This window comes from Mytilus trossulus, chromosome 12 (genome assembly GCF_036588685.1).
Source record: "Mytilus trossulus isolate FHL-02 chromosome 12, PNRI_Mtr1.1.1.hap1, whole genome shotgun sequence".
Classification (NCBI taxonomy): Eukaryota; Metazoa; Mollusca; class Bivalvia; order Mytilida; family Mytilidae; genus Mytilus; species Mytilus trossulus.
In genome coordinates, this window is record NC_086384.1 from 30725916 (window position 1) to 30741182 (window position 15267).

Below are 15267 nucleotides of genomic sequence, written 5' to 3' on the forward strand. Positions count from 1 at the left end.
AAACGTCTTATTTTTTTTCTCAAATGTCCAATCAATGCGCTCAAATGTCCTCTGCCGTATACGTCTAAGCGTAATAGTTTTTGTTAATTGGTAAAAAGCGATGTCTTTCTGTGACAGACGTCCCATATTCGATCGTCGGCATGTGTAGTGGTAAGCATGACACAGGTGCTACTTTTGTTTAGATTTGGCATTAAAACTGGTGAAAAAACACGAATGTTAAAAGATAATTAAAGTGTTAGACTTTGATATTTTTATATTATGATGATAACTCTGGAGGATGTAAAAGTGCAGATGATGAATCCACAGTAGTACCCTTAGCTCGAATAGAAGGAGTGAATATATAAGAAAGATGTAGTATCGCTATCCACTAGCAATGCTTACTCAATATGGTGGCAGGCTAGCTTAGTGTGCCAGTTGTTCTGCGTTCTGCCTTTGATTCCCGAAAAACTAGTTTCGACATTTTGGCAGGAAACTAAATGTGATGTTACACTTATTTTTTTAGGGCTGAATTATTGAATCTTTTACCGTATAATGGTATTTGTTTTCAATAGCACATGTTTAACAATATCAATAAAACTTCAGAGTATGTATCAGAAGTACCAAACAAAAAAGTTTTAATCAATAAAAATAATATTAAAGCATTTGTGTAATTTGATCTATTTTTAAGTATTAATGACATGTTCGGCTATAAAAGGCACAGAAATGACAAATGTATTTAGCAATTCAATGTAACTAACTGCCAAATGTATGAATAAAATTATGAACGAAAAACAAATATGTTACACAGCAATAAAAAAAACATCGTCAAATTAAAGGCTCCAGACTTCGGATAGGCAAATACATCATGTGGCGGGGTTAAACTCGTTTCAAGGCGCCAACTCTTCCAAAACCTGAGACAGTGACTAAACAAGTACAACTCATCTAATGGATATACAAAAAAAATCTAACAAAAATACAGAGTGGACGTGAACGGGTACTTATACTTATATTACCATAAAAGATTTGATGTGGAATACCTGAACGTATAAGAAGTCTGTATTGTCTTTTTGTTGTGAGTATGTTCATGCGCATATTACCCACAACAAAAAAACAATACAGACTTCTTATACGTTTTAAGGTATTTCACATCCAATCTTTTATGATAATATTCTTTATAAAGCACAAAAATGTCAGTATTCACATCAGAAGCTAACAAAACCTTTAAATAGTTTTATTAAGAATGGAAATTGTTACGATACTGCTGCTAATAAATGCAGTTGTTTGCTCTATGGTCGGGTGGTTGTCGCTTTGACATATTCACCATTTCCTTTCTCAATTTTAGTGTTCTCTGCCCAAAAGTAGTCTTGTACTCATGGTATTATGCCATTGTTTTTAATCACACCTTTTCAACTCGTTATACAATCGAACTTATGTATGCTCTTTAATCTCTATCCTGTTTGAAAAAATCATATACTGTAATCGAAAATAGGTTAACGTTATAACTATGCGTATACACATGTAAAACATATTTCACTATCATTCATAGGCTACATGTTATACATAATGACAATAAATCGGTTACGCGTGTGTTGACTGACTATCGTTGACATTGAATAACTATCAAATCCCTCTATATTTACGAAAGAAGAAGATCTGGTATGATTGCCAATGAGACAACTATCAACCAAAGTGCAAAGGGAAAAGGTGTTTTAAAACAACTAATTAACTTCAAGTCACAGTATATATACGGCTTTCAACAACAAACACGACCTTCATCCTATTACGGTAAAGTCAGCTTCAAAGGAATCGACATGAAAAATGCGAAACAAAATTCGAACGACAAAACTAACGGTCTGATGTATTCTTAAAACAATAATTAGGTTATACATATGACAAACAGCAACATAAGATAAGCACTGACATAAAGTCTGGTGAAATGATGATGCCGCCACAGAACTCAATCTCTTTCCTTTAGTTTTCGTTTGTTTGCTAGATTTGTATCTTCTTCACTGTTTAATGAAATATGAACATCTGCAAATAATTTTTTGTATTCTCGAAAAGAAGTCATAATCATTATGACTCAACTAGTTTATGCATGTATTTAGGGGTCAGCTGAAAGACACTTCCGGGTGCGGGAATTTCTCGCTGCATTGAAGACTTATTGGTAACCTTCTAATGTTGTCTGTTATATGGTCGGGTTGTTGTCTCTTTGACACATCCCCCATTTCCATTCTCAATTTTATAAACAAATTTCTTTCCATAGAAAATAAGCAAGAGTTTTGTCGAAATATAAACTGTTCTTCTTGTTATGTTTTTAAATGATATGTTTGGTTTTATTTTATTTAAAAAAAAAAGATAGTCTCGATACATAAAACAAATGTTTGTTCTGAAACAAAATGGTAAGCCGCAGAAAAAAACCCATGTCTCTTCAAGAATGGGGGCTGTAGTGCGACATTCTGAAAAATGCAGTTGTCCTCCATCCGAGACTTGTTTTATCTGTAAAATGACACACAGTCCATTTTATTTTTCATTAATCTTTTCAATTACATTAATCAGTTGACAAATTTTTGTCACATGATTCTCTCATATGTCTAAGTGATATGATTGTATAACAGTAAATAAATAATTATCAATTAAGGGTAGATGTGAAGATAAATATATTGATAGATAAAGTCGTAACCTACAGTCATTCATCGTAATCGTGTTGTGCATAAGTGTTTAGTTAATGACAATTGAAAGGCCAAAACATACTTTGAGAAGCAGTATGAATTTGTAAATAAATCAATGTTATTGTAGACTAACTGATATAAACTTCTAGCATAATAACTGGAATGCATTTTTACCAAGACAAATAGACGCGCTTGTTGTTGTGGTAGTTTGTGACTGTCCTTAACTGTACCGAAAATAAAAACGTTAACTTATCTCTTGTTGTGAAAACTGGTTGGAGAAGGATGGGTAAGTGTTATTGCTAGCCTTTTTCTCAATTTATAATATATGATAGATTGACGTTCAGTTTGTGCTAGCCTCTTTCTCACTTTCTATTTAAAATATATAATATATTGACGTTCAGTTTGTGCTACCCTCTTTCTCACTTTCTATTTAAAATATATAATATATTGACGTTCAGTTTGTGCTAGCCTCTTTCTCACTTTCTATTTAAAATATATAATATATTGACGTTCAGTTTGTGCTAGCCTCTTTCTCACTTTCTATTTAAAATATATGATAGATTGACGTTCAGTTTGTGGAAACAATAAAAAACAATAAGATAAGGAAATAAAGGACATCAAATTCTATTTTTGATAGATAACTTAGCTGTATTGACAAAACCTTTCGGAACTGTTGTTCCATAATGCATTTCAACTTCTCACTTTATTTTGGTCCTTTAAACTTTATTTCAAGCGTCACCGATGTTTCTTTTGTAGATGAAAAACTCGTCTGGCGTACAAAATTTTAATCCTTGAATTTTCACTCAGTTTATATCTTCATCTTGACTATTGTTAAAATGTCTCTTAATAAAGATCTAAAGCCATATACGTCTTATCACAATATCGAGACTGTTAAATTACCTGTTTCATTTCTGTTTTTGAAAAACTACAGATTGAAAAGATTTCATCTTTAAACTTATTCCTATCGGCATTGATTGTCTCGTTTCCATTGACCACCTAGTATCCACTGACTGTCTCGTTTCCACTGACCACCTAGTATTCACTGACGCCTCGTTTCTACTGACCACCTAGTATCCACTTACCGCCTCGTTTCCACTGACCACCTAGTATCCACTTACCGCCTCGTTTCCACTGACCACCTAGTATCCGCTTACCGCCTCGTTTCCACTGACCTCCTAGTATCCGCTTACCGCCTCGTTTCCACTGACCACCTAGTATCCACTTACCGCTTCGTTTCAACTGACCACCTAGTATCCGCTTACCGCCTCGTTTCCACTGACCACCTAGTATCCGCTTACCTCCTCGTTTCAACTGACCACCTAGTATCCGCTTACCGTCTCGTTTCTACTGACCACCTAGTATCCGCTTACCGCCTCGTTTCTACTGACCACCTAGTATCTGCTTACCGCCTCGTTTCCACTGACCACCTAGTATCCACTTACCGCCTCGTTTCCACTGACCACATAGTATCCGCTTACCGCCTCGTTTCCACTGACCACCTAGTATCCACTTACCTCCTCGTTTCCACTGACCACCTAGTATCCGCTTACCGCCTCGTTTCTACTGACCGTTTCGTTTCCACTGATCATCTCGTTTCCACTGACCGTCTCGTTTCCTCTGGCTGCCTCGTTTCCACCGTCGGCCTCGTTTCCACTGGCTCTCTCGTTTATATTGGCACACCGAGTAAACAACATTCTGAGACGCGCTATAGTGGGAAAAATCTCAATCAAAATTGCTTATTAAATTTTTTTTTTTTAAATGCGAATGGAAATGAGGAATATGTCAAAGCGACAACAACCCGACCGAAGAGGGGGAAAAACAACCAGAGGCCACCAGTAAGTCCTCAACAGCGAGATAATCAGTTGGTTCCTTAACCAAAATATGTACTGGTTCAGTGAAAGTTCATGTTATATTAAACTTCAAAACATACAAATAATTGAAATTGTGAAAACATAAAAGAGTTAACATGTTTTGTTAGATCTCAACCTTCCCCTTATACCTCTAACCAATGTAGATTTAACAAACACACAACAATGCGAGCAGAGTCCGATGTCAGAAGAGGTAATAAAAGAAACTAGGAAAAATGACAGTTTGTTTGTTTAAAGTAGTACTATGGATATTGGGCTGTCCAAAGGCACATTAATTACATTGATTATTTTCTTCCAAAAAATAACTTTCTATATTTTTTCCCTTAAAGTATTGAATTACTATATTTGGATTTTATTTCGTTTGTAGGACATCCTACAATAACACTGAAAACGAGGCTATTCGTCTATATCAGTCACTTTCTCTCAGCATGGGTGAGTATTTAAAGGGATTTGACGGATTCAATTAATGCCGTATCTTTTTAACCTTGTGATATGTTCATAAACAATTAACTTTCAACGGTATTTTTAAATGCGATGTAAATAATTGAACTTCATATTTTTTAATCGAAAAAATTTCTGACCAGGACCAAAACTTCACAAATAGCCCAAAAACATATAATATAAAACGTCAACAAACAATGTTTAGTACTATATTACATGTAGAAGTCTACACATCAATTAAACCTCTGAAAAATTTGTTTAATCCACTAATTATTTTACTTTTCTTATAGTTAATGTTACTTTTCTTGTTGAAGGGCGATCGTATGTGGCAGTTTGGGATTGGTTTGTTTTTGATTGAACTAGAACCAGATTCTTTACAGCTGGTTGCTATATATGGGTTTACATCAGGTGCCATGACTCTTCTTCTTTCCACCCTAATTGGTGATTGGGTCGACAGGACTGCTAGATTAAAAGGTATTTTATAATATGAAAGAGAATACATGTACTTGTATTCGCGTATGAGTCTGAGATTTAGTGAACTATTTAATCAAGATTACAACAGTTTCATAAATGAAGCATCATTCAGTAAATAATAACTATCGTCCGTGTTTTTGTTCTTGAAACACAAGTTTTGAAGAAAACAAAATGGAAATGTGTGTAAAATGTCTGTTCTTTTTTTTTTTGCTTCCTCGTGAAATGTATGGGACGATATAAGTGTTTTAAAACTGTTTGAAAATTAAGTTTGAGATACTCTAAAACTTTAAATATTTTAACAGGTGACATACTTTATTTTTCTCTCTGATAATTTGTCTAACGTTAAAAAGATATACCGTTGTAAATTCCCTTGACTGTATATTTTTTTTCCATGATAAATTACAATAGCCGTATTTCAAATGTTATTTTACATCATATTTATCTTCTGATAATCATTATGTTTTCAGCTGCAAGACTTTCCCTAGCAACGCAAAACATTTTTGTCGCCGTTTGTGCCGCAGTTGTTTTTGTGGTTCACAAGTACCTAGACGAGATTAAAGCGGAATGGAAAGACGAATGGCTTCTGACGTTATGTTTTGCCATTATCATTCTATTGGGAATCTGTGCTGACTTAGCAAGTGTAGCTAACACCATAGTAATAGAGAGAGACTGGGTGGTAGAACTCTGTCAACATGACACAGATCTCCTAGGCTGTAAGTTTTGGTCTAGTACAAAGCGATGTTTACATTAATAGTGATAAAAATAGTGTAAATAGTTATCAAAAGTACCAGGATTATAATTTTATACGCCAGACGCGCGTTTCGTCTACATAAGACTCATCAGTAACGCTCAGATCAAAATAGTTAAAAAGCCAAATAAATACAAAGTTGAAGAGCATTGAAGATCCAAAATTCCAAAAAATTGTGCCAAATACGGATAAGGTGATCTACTCCTGGGGTAAGAAAATCCTTAGTTTTTCGAAAAATTCAAAGTTTTGTAAATAGAAAATTTATAAAATGACCAAATAATTGATATTCATGTCAACACCGAAGTGCTGACTACTGGGCTGGTGATACCCTCGGGGACGAAACGTCCACCAGCAGTGGCATCGACCCAGTGGTGTAAATAGTTATCAAAAGTACCAGGATTATAATTTTATACGGCAGACGCGCGTTTCGTCTACATGTAAACCAACTTATTTTCGCGGATCCTTTATTTCGCGTTTAGTCCTTTCTTGTCCAATTCGCGGAGATTTGATTTCGCAAATTTTCACATGTACTTGAGGTTATAAGACAAGGAAAGATCCAAGTTTTAAATATTAAAGAATTCAAAATAACATCAAGACCCTGTATTCATCTTCCAAAAGTCATCATTGATGTTAGTTATAAAAGGGTTTGAAAACATCATATAATTATGAATTATATCTAAACATTTGATCGTATTTGAGAGGTTGGAAAGTAGATTATCAACAATTACTGATATCAATATATATGTCGTAGTTTGTTTTGTGCAAATACAGATTCGTATTTATCAGTATCATTTATTGTATTATCTTGAAATAGGTCAACTTAAGAATTGTATTTATGCATTTGTTATTTCAGTATTAGTACTATAAAAAAGAAGATATGGTATGATTGCCAATGAGACAACTATCCACAAAAAAACAAAATGACACAGACATTAACAACAATAGGTCACCGTACGGCCTTCAACAATGAGCAAAGCCCATACCGCATAGTCAGCTATAAAAGGCTCCGATAAGACAATGTAAAACAATTACTAGTATACAGTTTCTTTTTTATTATTATTATGTACTAAGTCTTCGTGTCAGACACAATCATACATGTATCTTTTCCTTAAATATACATGTACATTGTAGTTCTCTTTGAAATTTTTTTTTTAAATTTTCTCCAATTATATACTTACTTTAATTGTCTTTACTTGTAAATTAAACAGTTTTTCAGTGAGCATGCATTCTGTACGTGCCCATCCCATGTCAGAAGCCTGTAAGTCAGTGGTTGTCGTTTGGTTTGCGTTTTGTCATACTATACTATTATAGTAGTATTGTTTTGTTGTTCTTTACATAAAACTGGTCGTTATTTTTTTTTCGTTTTGACTATCTTTTCGACGCCTTTTAAATCCTGCATGGTATGTGGAATGGGTTTTGCTCATTGTTGAATACGGTGACTTAAAGTTTGTCAATCTTTTACGTAATTTGGTTTTACATCACCTTATATTTATATTTAATATAATAAAATAATTTCACCATTATATTTAACAGCTATGACGGCAACTCTCAGATCAATCGATTTGACTACTAAACTAGCAGCTCCTATAGTAACAGGGCAGGTTATTTACTTTCTACATATCGGTTGGGGAGGAGTGTTCATAGCTTCATGGAATGTGGTGTCCCTATTTGTGGAGTACAATATGATCAAGAAAGTTTATGACCAGATACCGTCCCTTGCTAATGAGAAATTCAAAGAAGGCTTAGACAGTGCTGAGGGTTTGTATTGAATTTGTCCTCAATGGGCGGTGCACCGACCCAAATTATATTTCCATCCAGTCGTATATGCGCTCTTCGTACTACTTCGTAATCAACACGAGATCTGACCTATATTTAACACAGTAAACATTAGTCCGAGATTACTCTGACGTCCAACGGCTATTTTATCAGACAAGCTGGGGCCGTTGGACGTCAGAGCTCGTCCAATATAAAAAAAAAGTGGATATTTGCCCGTCCAAAATAGATGCGCTGCTTCGTCGTTTCTGGTGCCAACTTACGGCATTGGAATTATATAAATCCGACCTTTAAAGGAGATCGATGTTTATATTTAGTAACCAACCACGGCTTTTCGCCTCTTTTACAGGAGATCGGCATTAAGCATTTAGTGTCAACCACGATAACGATTAGAAGCTCTCGGACATTTAGATTGCTTGCATTTGATTAACGAGGTGTTAGATTATGGTCATTTGTATAAATCATCACTTTTTCCTCGTGGTCACGTGGTATTTTTTTGAAAATGAAAGTCAAAATGCACAAATCGATGGGTCACTATGAAAACTATTTAAATATAGAAAAATAAACGGTGGCAGGTAGATGAAGCTTACATAAATGAAGAGATGAATGAAAAATGAACAAATTGATATCCGATTTATATAATTCCAGGGCCGTAAGTTGGCAACACAAGCGACGAAGCAGCGCATCTTTTTTGGACGGGCAAATATCCACTTTTTTTTTTATATTGGACGAGCTATGACGTCCAACGGCCCCAGGTTGTCTGGCAAAACAGCCGTTGGACGTCAGAGTAATCTCGGACTAAGTATACATATACTGCGCCCTCAATGTTTGTATAAAGACACACTACACTTATCGCCGGATCGAAACACTTTATATATGTATATGGATAATTTAGACGCGTAATATGCTTTTGTGTGTATTTTACATTAAAAAAATCATTCTACATATTCTATCAAGAATAGGGACCCGTAGATTTATTAAAACAAAATAATTTTTAACGGTTTGAACTTTCTGTTTTTAAAATTTCCACTTGACAGAAGCTTGAGAATACAGTAAAAACTATATTTGCATTGAAGAATGTCACATGTGGAGAAGGAATGGCATGATTTTGGTAGTCTTCCTTAATATGGTTTTGTAATTGAGTTGTAGATTACTTAACATGATTTACTTGGATAGGAAAGAATCAAAAGCCGTACTGTATAAGGTTCTAAAAACGCGGTCAATAAACATGGTGATGATTAGGCTGAGTGAGTCTCCTCAAGACATACAAAAAATTAAAAAAAATCAATGCACGGTATTCTAGATTTTTTAATAACATGGAATTAATGTTCTTCAAATTATCTGCTTTAATAGTTCCATAAATTCTAGTTTCATTTTCTAATTCCATACCAGAAACTACAGATGAAACCGCACCACTGATTGGGAATGATAGCACCAAAGCAGTTAAATACAACCAAGATGACAAATCTATCACGATCGACGACGGTAAATCGGAGTACACATATGGTAGCAATGAAAAACAAAATGGCGGACCTTCTAAAGAAAAGGACGTTGGCATTGACATCACAGAAGAACTACCTAAAAAGAAGAAAGAAGAAAAGCCAAAATCGTGGTGTTACACAATTTTCTACAGTTTTATAGTTCTGTACAAGGGTTGGAGGATATTTATGAGTTACAAAGTTGCCTTCGCTGGTCTTGGTCTCGCCACGCTCTATATGACTGTACTAGGTTTTGATAATATCACAGTTGGTAAGAATGACTTTTTCTCTCTTATTCGACCATATTGAAAAGGAACGTTTAATTTTTCAAAGTTCTGAATGCAAAAAAAAACTCAGAAAATTAAGAGATCTATAAAGTTTTTAATTCGTTTTGTTTAAAGCATTTCTACACATTTTGTGTACTGTTGTCATGGAGAGCACGCGCATTATAAAACATAATGATTATTATGCTATGAAGGTCTGGATGTGGGTCCTTCATTACTGTTGTTTTTTTTTATGTCATTTCCCCTCTATTTTTTCTATTCTTTTCCCTTTATTCTCTTTCTTAATTTGTTCTTCCTATTTTCCTCAATTCTTTTTTTCTTGTTTATGAAGATTTTGTCCATTATTCTCCATTCTGTAAAGCTTATAACGGGTCATTGTTACTATTTTGTTCATTTTTCATAATTGTTTGTTAATAACTTTTATCTCCTTCACCAATTAGTTAAACCAATGTTATAATATTATATAAGATACACAAACGTTATGTTATTATTTTTGCATTGCTGATTTAATTATAAATTGAAAGAAAGAAGTTTCGAATATCTATAATTTATAAATGTGTGAGTTACTGGCTCCTAGAAAAATGATCTTGTCTAAATACTGGCAGTAACAGCTTTGTATAATGTATTTGTTTTTTTCATTGTAGGTTATGCATATTCACAAGGGATATCCGAGTCCCTTCTTGGTATATTTATGGCCGTTGGGTCATTGTTTGGTATTACTGGAACATTTGCATATCCGCTTTTCCGAAAACATTTAGGATTAAAATCAACCGGTCTATCAGGAATGGTTTTTCAAATTACCTGTTTGAGTGCATGCGTAGTATCAATATTCTTAGCTGGGAGTCCATTCGATTTATTACATCGATTGAATGATGATGATAGTTCAATAATAAATGGAACTGAAGCATCTACAACCCCGTTTCCAATGTCTGCATCGACGGAACTTTTTAATTTAACCACCTCCGTATCCGTATCCGATCCCACAACTATATTTCAAAATACAACACGTGCAGCTGCAGACGACAGCGACGAACCAGATTCCTACCTGTCCATTGGATTTTTTCTGGGAGGACTCATTGTTGCTAGATTTGGTAATATTTTTTTTCCGGCTATATTTTTATTTTGAAAATACAAGATAATTCCTTGTTATCGCTTATTGGAATATTTACATATGAACAGACTTTTAACACTGGATTATATTTTTTTCGACATATTACCTATTTTGTACCGATTGCATGTAAGCATCTCGATCAGAGTAGGTCGCCTCTCAATATTTTTTTTACTCCAGATTCAAAAGTCGCTCATATGAATATAGTCCATAAGTATTGTTGTTTCATGTAATATGCTGCTATGTAATTTGCAATTAATAGAATACATTTGACCGATCGATTGTCTTTAAAACATTATAATAGTAGATTTTGAAAATGATCACATGCACTATAAGTTTACTATAAACATTTGTTCCGTGTCCGTGTCTGGGTGAAACCAGGTGTTCCGAAAGGTTAAAAAAAGAGTTCATTCCAATTTTGTAGCATTTGTTCTTTTACTAAATTACGATTATGTCCGAATATCTAAAAGAGCATTCAATTTAGTTGGTATCAGTTCAAACTCAATGAAAGTCCAAACACAAGAACATTATCATGCTACGCGTTTCTATTTTTCGTTTGAGGACTGGTGATCTATCTAGTACTGTGACCCATTTAATTCCACCCCAGTCTGGATATCTGTCAGTGAAGTTGTAAACAAATTTATTTACATTTAACGGTACTAGTTTTACTGCACCAGATGCATATTTTTTTTTAACATTGAAATTCAATGATATATTTATACTTCATGTATATTTTTCAGGATTATGGATAGCAGATCTTTCCATAACACAGCTCTTTTTTACAGACTTTTGAACATTGAATTTCAATGATATATTTATACTTCATGTATATTTTTCAGGATAATGGATAGCGGATCTTTCCATAACACAGCTTTTCTTACAGACGGTTAAACATTGAATTTCAATGATATTTTTATACTTCATGTATATTTTTCAGGATTATGGATAGCAGATCTTTCCTTAACACAGCTATTTTTATAGACTTTTAAACATTGAATTTCAATGATATATTTATACTTCATGTATATTTTTCAGGATTATGGATAGCAGATCTTTCCATAACACAGCTCTTCTTACAGACGGTAAAAGAAAAAGAACGAGGTCTGGTCAGTGGTGTACAGAACTCTTTGAATCAGTTGATGGACATGTTGAAGGCTTTAATGGTCATATTAGCTCCCTACCCAGAGGAGTTCGGGTTACTGACGATTATTTCGTTCGCCTTTGTTTGTATGGGATGTCTCTTGTATATAAAATTCGTTTGTTCAAACAGAGGGGTTTCTTATGGTTAAATTTATTTACTTTTTGTTTCGTGTCTGTGTTTTATTTTTGCTTTTGTATTTTTTTGTTACTTTTGTGTTGTTTTCTTAATGTGTTTTGGTTTGTTTTTTTGTGCAAGTGTATATGTTTAATTTAACTTTATACTGTCTTAACGTAGCGGTTTTTTTATTAGTTGGTTTTGTGTATAAAATATACATGTTTGACATATATTAAAAACAGTGTCCTTACGTTAAGGTACAATACAAACCTTTACTGCCTTTACAACGCTAACTTAGGTTTTCATTTTCAACTATTTTGGTGTAAAAATATGTTGTATATTATAAATGAAAAAAAAAAGAAAACTTGTTTTTCTATTTTAAATACTTATTAGTGAAAATCATTCCAAACAAATAATTAAACACTGGAAATCAAACATCACAGCTGTTTTGTCGTTTCACGAATTATTTTTTTAAATTTAAAAAAGAAAAATGCATAATTTTTAGATTGTTTTACTCAATTGTAAAGTACCACAACCCGCGCTCAAGTCGAGCCTGTTGCCATGGAAACTAAATAACATTTTCTATTTATTTTTAATGCATTTTATGGAACAAAGACGCAAAATAATATTTTTCCATTTAAAAAAAATGACAAAGTTGTGATGTGTGTCTGCATTGTCCTTTTTATACTTTTTTTTTATATTTTTATAAACAAAAATGTTAAGGTTGCGTTTTCCAATACAGAATATTGAAAACACTTTCAATTACATTGGCATGTAATTTCAACAACGATGCTTTAATGATATTATTTCCAATTGAGATGATTGAAGGTATCTTTGCGTCTGCTTTATGACAGATAATGTGTTTGTGTTTTTTTTATATATAGTGATGTATCTTTCTATGTTGCAAAAAGAAGATTATGAAACTATGCTTTTGGTGTGTATATACTGCGTTTACGGTATTTTATATATATATATATTGCAGATAACGAAATTATACTTTTGGTATTTAAATCGGTTACTGTTTAAATACATACGAAACGTTGAGAAAAGCGGCTTTTGTTGCCTATAATTTTTTACATTCATAATGCAATCTTTTGACTAAATAGTATAAACATATGGACTATATTAAGAAAAAGCATTGTAACTTTTTGTATATTCATGAAACAAAGATACGTTGATAATATTTTTCCAATTCAGTAGAATAAGAATGTCTTTTAATAATGTCATTATGCATTAGAATCTTAGTATAACGATTTAAAAAAGACAATTCCTGAATACTGAATTTGTTTTATTTTGAGCACTAGTAACACTGGTTTGCTGCTATTAAGAGTGAAATGTTGCAAGAAGATTAAATATACCATTGAAAATTCATTATCAAGGTAAAGGTCATCGTATTCAAGATAAAATCCATAAACCTTCTGTCAAACACGTTTTTCAGTGTATACTTTGACACATTCCCCATTTTCATTATCAATACGATTTTTTTTTTTAAATGTTAAATTTAAACTGGCATGTAATTGATATTAGCTTAAGACAAAGGTGCTTCAATGATATTATTTCCAATTAAGATGATTGAAGGTATCTTTGCATCTGCTTTTCAAAGATAGAATCTCTTTCAATAAATATCGAGACTTGCCGAGTTAAAAACAATACTTTCAATAGTAATCATACATACAAGAGCTGTGCAATAGTTATTCTTTATGGCTTATTTGAATTCTTTACGGTTTGAAATATATACTCATTATTAGTGTTTCTAAAAGTAAACAGTAATAAACCATTTTCAGTATACGAGTGAAAATAACTGAACATTAAGATATCAAAATTTTTAAAAATATAATATCCCCCCCCCCCTTTCTACCCAACCCTTTTCCATATAATTCGCGAACCAGATAACTGCTAACAAGATGTAATTCTTTGCTGAAACGGATTTGCTTCATTGAAAATAAAATAGAACGAACTCGATTTGTCATATGATTTTGAAGCAAAACTCTCTTCAACGCAGTACACCAGCGCTACTCCCTCAGAAAATAAACAATTCAAAGATGACAGAAATAATAAATTTGGAATGAAAATTGCAGCTACTGGTTTTAAGAACAAAGATGTTTTGAGTAATTTCCAAACCAGATGACTTTAAAATATTGCAGTATTCAATTTTAATAAAATTGTAGATGATATTTGTATTATTTTTTTAGTTCCACAAATTGATGGAATATGTTTCTTTTGATAATGATAATAAAAGGTAATCCGTCTTTTAATTCATTTATTTATCACATTTGAATCAAGGAGATTTTGTGTATAATTAAATGATAAAAACACCTAACAACACACAAATTTAAAAGAACATACTTAGATCATGTTGGTTCGCAGGCAGATCAAACTCATCGGACACGTGTATAGTATAGCTATCCCAAAGATGAGTGTGGTCAAGTTTGAAAAAGTTGGCCCAGTAGTTTTAGAGAAGACAGTTTGTGTACAAAATTAATCGACGACGACTGACGCAAGTGTTGCAAGATGTGGTATGAGTACAAATGAGACACCTCATCATCCAAGTAACAATTTATAAAAGTAAACCATTATAGGTCAAGGTACGGCCTTCAACACAGAGCCTTGGCTCACACTGAACAACAAGCTATAAAGGGCCCCACAAATTACTAGTAAAACCATTCAAAAGGGAAAACCAACGGTCTAATCTATTTAAAAAAAAAAGAGAGAAACGAGAACTACGTATAAATTACATAAACAAACGACAAATACTGTACATCAGATTCCTAACAAAGGACAGGTGCAAACATTTGCAGCGGGATTAAACATGTTCCTATTGGAATTAATAAAACAACATGTTCATATGTTCCTAAAAACACTAACACCTCAATAGAACACTTCGTTTCGCTTTGACTTGAAAATATGCAATATAAATTGATCAAATAGACCCCCTTTTCTCTTTTATGTTTGTTCGTTCTAAGGCACCAGGTACCATATGCGAAATTGAGAAACAAGTCCCGAGAATTGTCTCAAATAAAAAGGAAAGGGATAGTGTTGGTTATAGAAACATTAAACCTGTAAATTTAGTTTTGAAAATGCATTATCTATTTTTTACTGGACGTCAGATGAACAATCAATTAATTCTAGAAATGCGCATGTCCGGGTTATTCAACTTTTAATGAATCATTATTATGATAAAATTACACTA

General features: G+C 33.1%; 1 protein-coding gene across 1 annotated transcript; it reads left to right on the forward strand.

The window, feature by feature from the left end:
- Positions 1 to 2657: 2657 nt before the first annotated feature.
- Positions 2658 to 12172, forward strand: LOC134692357 (solute carrier family 40 member 1-like). The gene is made up of 8 exons (XM_063552812.1): positions 2658 to 2934; positions 4884 to 4948; positions 5272 to 5431; positions 5899 to 6144; positions 7713 to 7937; positions 9345 to 9701; positions 10359 to 10805; positions 11858 to 12172. The coding sequence occupies exons 1-8, from the start codon at positions 2931 to 2933 to the stop codon at positions 12109 to 12111; spliced, it is 1758 nt and encodes a 585-aa protein (XP_063408882.1). The 5' UTR covers positions 2658 to 2930; the 3' UTR covers positions 12112 to 12172.
- Positions 12173 to 15267: the final 3095 nt, after the last annotated feature.